Source organism: Macrosteles quadrilineatus, unplaced genomic scaffold (assembly GCF_028750875.1).
Source record: "Macrosteles quadrilineatus isolate MER2022 unplaced genomic scaffold, UCM_ALF_1.0 Scaffold_8__2_contigs__length_117827958, whole genome shotgun sequence".
Classification (NCBI taxonomy): Eukaryota; Metazoa; Arthropoda; class Insecta; order Hemiptera; family Cicadellidae; genus Macrosteles; species Macrosteles quadrilineatus.
This window is the reverse complement of record NW_026542601.1, coordinates 69,897,727-69,911,368: the sequence shown is the minus strand read 5'-3', so window position 1 is coordinate 69,911,368 and position 13,642 is coordinate 69,897,727. Positions and strand designations below refer to the sequence as shown.

The 13,642-nt window shown below is 34.5% G+C and overlaps 1 protein-coding gene across 2 annotated transcripts in view; it reads left to right on the top strand.

Moving 5' to 3' along the window:
- The first annotated feature begins 1,660 nt into the window (after positions 1-1,660).
- The window catches only part of LOC129001669 (la protein homolog), a 31,612-nt gene continuing 19,630 nt past the window's right edge, over positions 1,661-13,642 (top strand). The window contains exons 1-5 of one of the 2 annotated variants that reach the window (XM_054429047.1): positions 1,661-1,699; positions 6,411-6,490; positions 6,724-6,852; positions 7,367-7,537; positions 12,613-12,795. In XM_054429047.1, the coding sequence (XP_054285022.1) occupies positions 6,425-6,490; positions 6,724-6,852; positions 7,367-7,537; positions 12,613-12,795 (549 nt within the window). In that variant the 5' untranslated portion in view covers positions 1,661-1,699; positions 6,411-6,424. Of the gene's footprint in view, positions 1,726-6,410; positions 6,491-6,723; positions 6,853-7,366; positions 7,538-12,612; positions 12,796-13,642 lie in introns of both variants that reach the window. The other variant, XM_054429046.1, reaches the window with a different exon arrangement.

The following is a 13,642-nucleotide window of genomic DNA, read 5'->3' as shown; positions in this document are numbered from 1 at the left end:
GTAATTCTGTTATCATGATTATGTGTGATTTCTACAAACTGACAACGATTATTTAGGTATGACTGAAACCATTTTATTGATTTTTTTGTAACCCCTAAAATGAGTAATTTATCTATCAGTTGGGTGTGGTTGACACTATCAAATGCCTTAGTTAGGTCCATGAAAATTCCAATTGTGAACTCCCCTTTATCAACCGATTCAATTATAGATTCTATGAATGACACTGCTGCTGTAATTACAGATTTTCCAGGCCTAAATCCATGCTGAGTATTGTTTAATAGTTTAAATTCTTCTAAATAATTTAATAACTGACAGTTAACAATTTTTTCATAAATTTTTGATATTACTGGTAGGAGAGAAATAGGACGGTAATTTGACACAGTTTCTAGGTCGTCTTTCTTATAAATTGGTATTATTTTAGATTTTTTTAATTGATTTGGAAAAATTCCTGATACAAAAGATGAATTTATTAAATGACTTAAAATATGGCTCAGGCATTTTTTGGCATGCTTTATAACTTTAATAGGGACATCATCGTGTCCAACAGAATGTTTGTTTTTTAAAGAGTTAATTACTTTTTCCACCTCCCCCGCATCAATAAATTTAAAATCAAAACCTCTTTTAATACATTGCTCATTTTCAATAAGACTTTGATTTTCAATCTTGCTCTCACATTGGTTGCCACTGACATCCTGATCAACATTAGTAAAATAATTGTTGAACATGTTGGCAATAGTTCTAGGATCACTTAAGCTACAATTTCCCTCTTTCAAAGTAATATTTTTATTTTTTGTTCCATTTCCTTTCCCAACTTCAGAATTTATAATCTGCCATACTGTTTTTTGTATATTGGCTGATTTTCTTATTTTATTTTCAAAATAATTTGTTTTAGCTCTGACTAATTTTGCCCTATATTTCAGTTTGTTTTGTTTTAACTCGTATTTCAAGGCAGGATTTTTGTTCCTACGAAGTTTTAAGGCCAATTGTAGTAGTTCTTTTTTTTCATTTTTCAGGTCTTCTGAGATCCAATTTTTTTTGCGTTTCTTTTCAGTTACAGTAATTTTGGGAAACGAAATGTCAAAAAAGTGCTTAAATGTACTATAAAATTCATCATATTTTCTTTCAACAGGAGCCATGTAAACACTCTCCCAAATCTCAGTTTCCAAGAGGTTTTTAAATAAATTCTAATTTTGAATATTGAAGTTACGAGTTGTACGTTTTATAGTTGATTGAACCTCTTTTGTATTACTTAGGTTTTTATTTTTTATAAGGAGCAATTTTTGCCCATCATGATCTGATAGACAAGTTACAATTCCCTCAACAGTCACCTTGCAATCATGACAATTTTTAATTATAAAGTTATCAATTGCTGATTCAGATTCCTCAGTAACTCTGGTTGGGAAATTGACCAGATACCTCATTTTATGAACTTTTAGTGTTCTTTTTAGTAATTTATGATTAGGGTTATTTTTTAAAACATCAATGTTTATATCCCCTCCCAAAATTATATTGTTCGTCCGTTCATTGTTCATTCTCAATCTCCTCAGTCCTCAACTCATTCTCATTCTCATTGTCGTTGTCGTTCTCGTTCTCGCTCGTTTCATTCTAGTTTTTGCTCTGAGTTGGTGTGGTTCGGTGTGTTGTTTTCTTGACTTTTTCGTATAAAAGTGTATAGCCTCTACACGTGTGTGGTGGAATTGTAAGTTAATCTGTTTTAAAAAATAGGTAAAGTTACTATAACATTAAGCTGGAAAGATAGCTTGAAGCAAGTAATTTAATAGAAGTTAGGGTAATCTTAGGAATGTGGTTGAATTTATGAACAGGCCTAGGCCATGCCTAGGCCTATAACATTTCGTGTAGGCCTACAGTAGTCCTAGGGGTAAATTTCTAGATTACAGCCACATGAGATTTTAAGTAATTTCGATTAAAATAAGGTAAAAAATGCATAGTGCAACCAAAATAAATCGGAAATCTTATTCTACCAACCCTAACCCCTTATCATCGAGGGGACCGGTGGACTTAGGGCCTATGCCTTATGAAATCGGGGGTTTTGGGTGGGGGAAAACACAATCTGAGGAAAATTCTTTTAAGGGGTAAAACGTGTAGGCCTATTGCACTAAAAAAAATCTTACTAATTTGTTCAAACCTAATCTAATGTAACCTAACCTAACATAGCCTAGGCCTAGCAAAACCAAACTTAGGCCTATAACAATCAGCAAATTCCCTTTGATGCCAGAAAAGGCATGTTAGGACGGAAGGTCTTTCTTTATGTTAATTCGTGCCTGCATTAACCCTCCCAGTGTTACTTGACGAAAATTCGACAAGCAGCACACTATGTGTAGTGTTACTTGTCGATTTTTCGACACGCAGACATCGTTTACGGCGAAGGCTCTATGACTGACTGAATCGGATTGAACTGGATCGAGTTAGGTATCGTTCTTTCCGTAATATTCTAAGCTTTCTCCAGAGGTCTGTCTCTAAGCGCTATTCATTTTAGTTCCGAAAATATTGTAGCAGACAGCTGACGTGCGTGTATTTGTAAACAGCTAGGTTCCCCCGGACCGATGACTGATGTGTTTTATTACGTTTATCATTGTTTTAGTGTTAAAAATCAAAAGTAGTGATATACGTGGTGCATTATAAGAAGATTTAAGTGGTTTTGAAGTGCTGGTTGATGATCCTGAAGAAGTAGGTAGTGATATTGATGTAAATTATCAGCCAGATTCCTAGCTATGGTTAGGCTATGCATTCTTAGCTAAACGCTATGTACTGAAATCAGTTTTTTGCCCATAACTTATTTATTTGCAAATATACTTCCTTATATTATTATATATTTGTAATCCTCATAAAATTTAGAACAAAGTGGCTATTTTCAAATATTTATAGGCCTATAATTTATACAATTTCATTAAGCGCGAACTTGCAGTATTTTTTTTTTGAAAATTTTTGAAATTATATTGTTTTTACCTAAAAAAATTTTTTTTGAAAAAATGTTCCTTATGTTTTATATATAATATTGAAGCCCGTGATTTTCCAAACAAAATGGTATACAGAACATTAGAATTAACATTGTTTTAAGCTTCTCAGATCCATTTTAATAAAACCTTGCAAATGCGCCAAAAATAAGTGGACATTAAGGCCTAAACTATGGACACTTGGAGGGTTAAGTCCTTTGAAGGTAGGTTAGATTAGGTAAGGTACCGGTAAAGTTAACACGTTGACTGCGCGCGCCGACTTTACAGGCGCTCCCCAGTGGCAGGCGAAGCCCCGGCACGCAACCGAATCAGCGAACGCAATTGGCATTCAAATATTTCAGTCTGACGAATCACAAAAGAGCAGTGGTGACTGTGCTGTGTTACCCCAAGAGTGGATGTAGTTCACTGAAACACCCAAAGGTAGCAGCACTTCACGGATCCGTATCCAGTGTCTTTGTAATGTGGGTTGAAGAGAAAAAATCCCCGAAACCGGGACAAAAGCATTGCCAGACAGGATTTTACGGAAAATTTTAGTACCAACCTACACCAAAGTAAAGCTCGCATTCTAAGCTGGCAGGCTGGCAACGATTATAACGTCTCCGTCTAAGGCTAAGCTCACACTGACTCAATATATTTCTGTTGGTCTGGTGCCGACTTTTGTCGGCGCGCGCCACCTGGGAGCGCTGGTGACGCTGACTAAAGTCGGCACGCGCAGTCAACGTGTTAAAGAACAGTGCTGTTAGTTTATGTCATACTGCAGGCTTTTTAACTTAGTCTAACTTAATAGGCCTAATTAAACAGTAGGAAAACACATCAAAATAGGCTACTATTTTACAGGGTCTTACCCAGTGTTTTAGTTTGACATAAAAAGTCTGGATATAAGTTAACATGAACTAACAACTTGATTCGTTGTAACCTAAACTTTACCTTCCTAATCCAACCTAACTTCAAGACACTTTAAGTACAGCCCCGAATCAACATAAAGAACAACCCCCCATCCTAACATGCTAAAATAATGACTAGCCCACGTTAGGTGTAGGCTACCTAAGTGGTCTGTATCCCATTTATATCTCCGTAGTGAGACAAAATTTTCTTTAAAGGAAACATTGACTACCGGTAATGAATCACTTTTAAGATTCTGTCACACATGGTGAGTTTACTCGCCACGACTAGAGTAGCGGCTACTAATCGCTGTAGGCCTAGGTATGTGACATGGTAAGTAGCGGCAGCAGGCATTCACCGGCAAATCAAATTTCACTCGCTAACTTAGGAAAGTTGGACATGTTCAACTTTTGGGGCGAGTAACTTAGTCGCTAGTATCCGACCTTGAAATCAACGCTGTCCCCACTTGCCATGTATCTTTAAGCTATTTTTAGTTTTTCCTGCATGAAATTTCCTTCCTCCAAAATGTATCTTTTTTTCTTCATCAGTGGTGATGCCATAGGTATCCAACAACTCATCAAATTTTGGAACAGCTATCCTCGTTAGGCCTATTTTAAAATATGATTGGAGGCCTTCATTTGCTAATTCTTTCATAAGTATTGATGAAGCACCCTCTCGTCTCGCTATCCACTTCCGAACCCACTTGCGTTTATTCATCTTCTTGATTTTTGCACAGATCACTTAGGCAAATCTGCAACAGACGTCTTAAAGCCTCCATCTAAAATACCAAGCATGACATTTTCCTCAGCACAGTAGGCCTAATTTATTCTACACAACCAGACTGAAGTAGCCGCTACAACTCGCCATGTGTGACTGAGTGACTGGAATTGTTTTTCAAGCCTGCGAGTATGAGTGGGGACTAAAGTAGCAAGTAAACTCGCTATGTGTGACAGGACCTTTAAGAAGTGTTTCTATAGTCAATAATTTTAATCAACGATATAGGCTATTATTAAATCCTGGGAAGATTTTAGATCAATTTAGATTTAGATTTAGATCAATGAATGTTAGCAGTTAGTGAAGTGACGCTATTTTTGATTGAAAGATGTATAAAATATGTTAGCCTATATTTGATCAGCTGGAAATATTCATTTCCGTTAAAAATTATGGTAAACTTAAATAAAACTGTAAAATAAGATTCAAGGCTAAAAGATTTGTGTGAACGTACGTTTAGCCTATCCCATTATACCTCGTAGGCTTCTGTCTCTTCAGATGGATGCTCACACGCTTGCACCAGATAATTAATTAAATTTGTAATTGAACAAACATTCCTAACCACATTTATCACACTTTACTACATTGCTGTGAATAACCTACTATTTTCTACCTCATCTTCATTTATTATTCGCAACATATGAATTTGGCAGCCCAGTCACCTCTTTTGCTTTGTTCTTGATGAGGACAATGGGCAAGATGAACATAGTCATAGGGTACTGAGCCATTGTTTTGTTACCCCCCTATCTGGGAGGTACTTTAACACGAGCTTTTTAGTAATATGTAAGTAATAAGTTATTTCTTGTAAAAGATGAATAAGTTAAGATATGTTATGCATAATAGGCCTATAATTTTTTTAATTTCAGAAAAATACATAACTTGATGTTCTTTGGTCCAGGATCACTTCTTGAATATTAAAATGGTATAAGATTACCTGTTTCCATCTGTGAACCTAAATTTGTTGTATTGAGCAACCGGTTTCAAGGTTATAACCTCATCATCGGGCTCTTGTCACTCTTGTGAGATCGTCGAGTTTTATAAACACACAAAAACACTAACATTTAAATAAATAAAACACAAGACATATTGACAGACAAAGACGATTAACATAAATTCGGGAACTAGCTCCACACAAGACGCGGCACGGGCAGACTTGTCATGACTGCCGTCATGGAGTGTTGAGATAAATATGTTGTTAAATGGGGAGGTAATTTAATAATTGGAATAGCCTTGACTTTTCTGGTTGGTTGTATCCATAGCCTATCCACTAGAATGCACTTCGTATAGTTCTATCTGTCAAATATCGCAAATGTAAACAGTTCCATCTGTCAAACATGGCAATTTTAAACATGAAATCTAACTTATTACAAAAAAAGTAAAAAAAAACACACTTTCCTTTAAGAGGGACAGAAAAAACCAATACAGATGTGATCTAGACGAAATTCTGCATAACCTAACAGCATTTATAAGGTAAAATCTTCTGTGACTGTAATCGAGGAATTTTCTCGTTCGTAGGTCGTCAATTGAAGTTTTTTTTTTATTTCTTTAAATAGAAATGAAATGATTCGTCAAGAGACTCATTCGATATTTTGATGGAAGTGTCATCTTTGAAACATTAACCTAAACATGAATATTTTTAGTTTAATGAGCTGCACTTTTTGACGGATTTCACCTAGTAATATTTGTTATGTATTTGTCATTTATCCTTTTTGAGATAGTGTGATAGTTTATTTTTTTGTTCATATTAGCCTTGATTGATTCTAGAAATTTTTGTTGTTGCAGAACCTAATTTTAAGATGGCCAATGTTAATGGTTCTACCAACACTGACAGTCAGAATAATGAAGAGACAAAAGTAAATGAGGTAAGTAAATACTGGATATTAAATTAAGTGATACAGGAAATTGTTTGAATTATTTCACATTAGGGCCTAACCTGGGTATTATTTGTTTCAATTTAATTTTTTACTGATATGTCTTTAAAAAAGTTAAGCTTCCTTTTTAAGTAGGCCCTAACTTGGGTTTTTTAAAAGTTAACTAGGCTATACAATTTTTTTTTTTATAATAACCTATACCGTATTTGAAATTTGAATTTCAGGAGGTCAATGAAAACGGGAGTGATACCAACAAGGAAGGAACCCCTGCAAAGGAAAGTGCTGCAGATGTTAAAGCAGAAGTTATACTAAATCCAGAACTGCGGGCTAAAAAAATAAAAAGACAAATCGAGGTAGGTTTGATATTTTATAACTTACTTTGTTGCCAAACGGAGTATTTACTTCTCTTCAAGGCAGGATTTGCTAAGATGATGAACCGTTAGTTAAAATCAGTTATTTAGCTACATGTGTAATAAGTTAAGTTTTAAGTTCTTGTAACATTTTGTTCCGTTTCCGACAAACAGAAAAAAAACAAATGGAAAACAGGCCAGCCAAACAAGATGATCTTTGCTGGAAAATCTAACCTTTTTTCATAAAGGGTTGATTTTAAACTGATAACTAGCATTCTTTTCTTTGTGAGTTTCCCCCTTTTTCCAAAACGTGAATAATAGGCGATGAACATTTTTCAATTGAACACAATAGGCTATGGTTTTAGATCAGGACTCGATGTCACATTTAAATTTGTTTTTACTTTTTGTCTGATGTAGACAGTGTTACACGCAGGGCACATAATGCTGCCCACGTTTTTTGTGACCTCATCTAAACATTTTCAGATGAATCAATTTAATGTTGAAATAATTATTGCAGTATTATTTTGGTGACTTCAATCTTCCCTCTGACAAATTTCTGAGAGAAGAGGTGAAGCAGAAGGATGGTTGGGTAGCTCTTGAGACGATGCTCAAGTTCAAAAGGTTGGCATCTCTTACCCAAGATCCAGCTGTCATTGTGGAAGCTCTGCTTGGTTCAGAACTTGTGCAGGTACCTATCATCATATTTAGATTTGAGAAATTGAGTCCCTAGTTTTTTTGCCTTAACTTATGTCTATGTTTATGATGATGTGGCATCGTAATGAGATAATTCAGTTGTGTTGAACAGAAGCCATGATATAGTTATTTTTACTGTTAGTCAACAAGCTATAGGCCTAATTTATGAACAAACTTTATTTATTGCTTTTTTGGAATAGTAAAAAAATAAAATTCAAATGGATAAATAAAACAACTGATTAATATTGTACAAAAAATTGGCTAAACAAATAACAAATTTATAGTTTTTTTACAATTTCATGTAGGCCTAGTCTACAGCAAAATTTAACTCAGGGTGAACAACTGTGTCACAATTCGTTTCTCAGAAACGGTTCCATTTAGGCCTAGATAAAACATACACAGTAATAGAGAACCTAAACTATTTAAAAATATGAACTCCACTTTTTAAAAAAGGCTAAAGGCTGCTGTTTTTGTATATGGCGGCTAATTTTAAAATTTCTTATGGAAGAACTTGTATTTTCTGACGGTTGTTAATGCAATTTAAAAACTTTTCGTCATATTTCAGCAAGAACAGCTGGTTTTAATGTAAGTTTTGTGGGTCTAAAGTATCATTTTTACTCTCTAGTGATTAAACAGCGTTTTTAGCCAAAAAATAGAGTAATGGAGTAATAATAGGCTGATGTCAACTCAGTTGTAAATTTCGATTGTAAACAAAATTGCATGTATCAAAAGTATGTATAGATTGATTAATTGATTGTAGTTAATTGGTGTTTAATTGTAAATAGTTTGACATATCAATAGTATAATGTACACTAACACATTCGTAATAGACAAAATGATTGAATTACTTACTAAACAGCTGCTTGTTTTCATTAGCAAACTAGCTGCTGTACCCGTGCTTCACAAAGGAGATTACACTGAAGATAAAAAATCTTTAAACCTGTTATATAAAATAGCTACACATCTACCTTCTTCAGAAACAAAATTTAATTGGACCTCTTATTAAAAAAAAAATCTTTCTTGAATGACTTAAGTACATTAAAAAAGGTTCAAATACCTGCTATTAAGCAATCCAAATTTGTTGTTAGAACAACTAGTTTCGGTGTCTGTGTGACACCATCATCAGGCTGCACAAGGACAGTTTTCTTTCTTCATACGAAGAGCGTCATATTTACACGAAAATAAATAAGCATTTAAAGACGACACAAATACGAACACGAGACATTTATGGTAACTGATCAGTTAACAAACAGACGACGCTAACCCGGCGGAGTTTGAGTCCAGACTGCGGGTGGTCAGTGCAGTGGTGTACGTCCGTTATCTTATCATCCCAGGTTGCATCCTATCAATCACACCTCCCTTCTCCAGTAAACCGATGGCAGTGTCATCGGTTTACTGGAGAGGGGAGGTGTGATTGATAGGACGCAACCTGGGATGATAAGATAACGGACGTACACCACTGCACTGACCACCCGCAGTCTGGACTCAAACTCCGCCGGGTTAACGTCGTCTGTTTCTTAACTGATCAGTTACCATAAATGTCTCGTGTTCGTATTTGTGTCGTCTTTAAATGTTTATTTATTTTCGTGTAAATATGACGCTCTTCGTATGAAGAAAGAAAACTGTCCTTGTGCAGCCTGATGATGGTGTCACACAGACACAGAAACTAGTTGTTCTAACAACAAATTTGGATTGCTTAATAATAGCAGGTATTTGAACCTTTTTTAATATTATTTGGCAATCCGGAGGCTAACAACTACAATGAACTTAAGTACAAATTATTATATGAGGTGCTGTGTTGCTGATGCAAGTATGAAAATACCGTACTCATACGATTTAATTTTCAAATGATACTTAGCTTATTTAGTTGAAAATCTTACATATAAAGTCATTAGGTAAAAAAGAATCGCACAACATAGCGTACTTAAGTAAAACAAAAAGAGTTTCTATTTAATTGTATTACTTGTATTACCTTTTGTTTGAAAACCAACCCCTACTAATTATTTTTAATCTGGGCCAAAATTCATCAATGTATATAAGAATTTAACCTACGGCGGTTTTTTTTAAGTAGCCGTTTCAGTTCAGTTCTTAGAATTTAAAAGTTTCACATAACAGCATAGTTTTACTCATAACAGCACGGGTAACAGACCAATGAGATTAAAGGATTGAGAGAGAAGAAGTAAAATTGTTATGATTCGAACTTCAACTGATCAGCTGTTCAAGCCAATTTAATTGTTGAGTGGTGCAATTAGTGTTTGATACAATGTTTCATTGCATCACTGTCAGTGGCAATGAGGGGTTATAAATGAAAACGTAAGCTCTCTTAGAAGCTATGAGTAGTGATTTTTTAGTAATTAAAACACTGTAGGTAAAGTAGTGAACGCAACTTGCACAAATTGTTATTGCAACACACTTAGAAATTTTTAAGGCACTTGCCAAGGCTCATGTACCTTTAATTTTCTACTCATATCGTTAACGCTATCTTTACAAAATCGTTGCGTAAACTACTATAACAACATATAATACATAACAGTTCTTATTTTTACTCGTTTCATAGTTAATTGTATTAACATTAATTACGTACACGCTAACCATTGAGTGAAGAAACATAGTTGCAAATATTTAATTGATTTTAGAAGCAAAAGTTAGTTACATACAGCGAGGTTTTGTGATTTTCGCCATAGTTTAATTATTAAAGCAGTTTTGTAGTAAAACACAAAACTTTTTGTTATGTGAAATAAAAGTAATTTGCCTCAATCGTAAACACGCATGAAATAAATAGTCAAAAAAGGCTTTTGATTTTATAAAAGTATGAAAAGTGTAGACTCCAAGTAGTTTTAGTATCCTAAGTAAATTATATAATATAAGAAAAGAAAATATAATTAGTAGCTACCTCTGGACATAAAAAACTGTGGTATAGTTGAAATTTAGTTGGTAAATTGTATGAAAACGCTAATACAGTCAGTGTTGGGAAGTAGCGCGCTACAAGTAGCGACGCTACAGTAGCGCGCTACTTTTTTTGTAGCGTTAGCTGTAGCTACGCTACTTTTAAGATTGTGTAGCTTTAGCTGTAGCTAGCTACATTGTTAATGTAGTTGTAGCGGAATTTTAGCTACTTTTCTCGCTACATTAACATTGTTTGAGATAGTGATTTTTAACATAACCTCAACCACCTCAACCTTACGTGAAACAACCTCTTTCAAACTGAGATTTTCAAAACGATTAGGCCTACTTTCTTGGCTTCATACAGCTGGTTGCAGCCGTTTTATTCCCTATTACAACGTCGTGTGGACATGGAGGCCATTAAATGAGTGTTATCCACATTTTGGCTCTCATTTCCTTAATTTACTACTCTATGATTGTCAGATAAAATAAAATCGCTAGATGCAGACGACGGTTTAAACGTTACCGGTGACAAGAGAAGCTATTGAATGCTTGCAAGTGATTGACAGTGAAATTAGTAATCAATTTAGTTTCTTTATTATATCGATAGTGTTTCAACTTGGGTTTTAATGGAAACCAACACAAACCTTAAAATAATGAGAAAGCTGGTCTATCAACCTTTGCTTCAGCTGTTGATTGTGGTTCATCACAAGCCCTTCCTTGGTTAGATTACGAAGATTTTTCAAAGGTTTACTAAATTAACAAAGAGGAAATTACCTGATGAGATTTATTAATGCCTAGACTACATGATAATTGTAACGAAAAAATCTCCATATAACATGAAACTTACATTGAAAAAATAGCATAGTTTGCTCCTGCTAGCAGCTCTTGTATAGGACTATTCCTAGGCTATGCTATGGTTTAAGACGAATACCAAGTCCCAAGTTCAATTATTAGGAATATATCTGTTTAGTCCTTGCAAGAACAAGCCTACTATAGCCAACTTGTTACATAACCAAGTAGGCCTAAGTTACATGTTATTTTTACTTTACAAACATGTTTAAATTAAAAGCCGATTTCAGGATAAGTTGCTAAAATACTGTTTTCTGTACCAACTAGGTTGAAGCACAATTTACCCTATGCATAATGACAATAAAGGACGATTTCTTGACATTTAAAAGTGTTATTCATAGAACAAGTAACTTATCACTATGGTTAAAAGTTATAGCAATGTCGTTTTTAACATTAAAAGTAAAGAAAGGCAATACACTCCAATTTCAGTAGGCTAGGCTCTGTAACACAAAAAAGTATTTTTAAATAATCGTTTTACAGTTTTATTGGTCCTAATTGTTAGACATCTATAAATGAATCTATATTAAAGAAATAAAATGAGCTTTTGAAATATAGTTTTGTTGTAGGCTATGTCCTTTGAAATTAATGAAATTTACATAGATGCTTAAAAATAATGCAATATTTAAAAATAAGTACTAAATGTGATGGGACACCCAACTATTTGGTTCTGTTGTTGTAATGCTAGGTTTACAATGCCAACAAATTAAATACAATCTAGGAATAATTTGTTTTCCAAGTAATGTTAGATACAATACTGACATTTTTTGTTTAAATGTTTGTTCAATAAAAATATAGTTGCAATTAATTTTACATTTACCTAAATGTGCGTGGAATAAAAAGTAACGTCTTTGGAAAAGTAGCTAAAATTGTAGCTGTAGCTACATTTCATTGTAGCTGTAGTTGTAGCTAGCTACTTTTTCGGAACTGTAGCTGTAGCTGTAGCTAAGCTACTTTTTTGGAAATGTAGCAGTAGTTGTAGCTAGCTACATTTTAAAAGTAGCTTCCCCAACACTGAATACAGTTATAACTCTCTGAGCTCTTAACCTCTGCTCTTTAAACTGTAAAATTAAAGTATTTACAGCTGACTTCAATTGATATTTGATTATTTACATTCTTCCAAAATGTAAACATTGAAACTTTGGAAGCCCATGGAGCGTAGCCCAAAAGGAATATTATAATAGGAATAGGCTTATGTTAACCAGATTTGTAAGCTACCTTTACAAAAAATTTAAAACTTCATTCTTTTTCATTTTCAAACATGAATTCATTAATTTATTCCCCTCATTCCCAAGAAATGTAGAATGCAATATTATGTTTGTAACAATATTTTTTCAGATCAGTGAGGACAAGACGGAGGTGAGACGAAACCCTGACAAGCCATTGCCAGAAGAAAGTGAAGCTAGACGCAAAGAGATATTGAAACGAACAGTCTATGTGAAGGGGTTCCCAGAGGAGGGTTTTACCATTGACAACGCACTCGACTACTTTGAGGAGTTTGGACCCACTGATGACGTTGTGGTGAGTTCTTAATGGGGCTCCTGGTGACATGGAATCAGATACAATGGTTTTCAAATTTTCATTTAATTTAAGTTGAGATGCTGGATTCAATAGCTTGAAAGAAGCTTTGACTCTTCCGCTCTTCCATTGGCTGTATGGGCTATCAATTAACAGTCGTGTCTAAGGAAAAAAGTCTGTCTTAGTCACTAACAACACTACAAGATCGCGCCAATCATCATACACTCATCTCCATTAATACTTGGCTTAAGCTATGTAAGAAGCTGTGCTATCTAATGAAAGGTCGATGTTAGATAGAAACAAGGCCAGGGTTTGGACCGTAACATTTTAAAAACTCTAAAAAATAAAAATGCCTAAGCCATGTATAGACAAAGACAACACAAAACACTTAAAATAAAATGTATGTCCCATCTCCTAATTCGGTGCAGAACCCACTTACTTATCTATTTCAGAATTGGCTAACTCAAGGAGGAAATTAGGTATATGCTCATTTGACACATTCGCTTGTATATTTTTCTGCATTATTCCAATGGTGCTTTACGAGCGATAGGTTCGTCCGCTATGATTACGAGACCCGCGATACGAGACCCCGAGATTACGTTGAGCAGTAATCTTTTGCGCATCATAACCTAGCAAAGAAATGAGAGAGAGAGAGAGAGCACTGAGTGTTTGTTTAAGTGAACCAGTACAATGTTGACTAGTGATGGTCGAATCCAGGAATTTCGAATCTCAAATCCGAATCCGAATCTTAAAAAAATCTAATCTCGAGTCTCGAATCCTGAATTTCGAATCCTAACCTAATCCTCTCAAAAATCCTAATTTGAATAATAAAAATACTCCTCAAACTCAA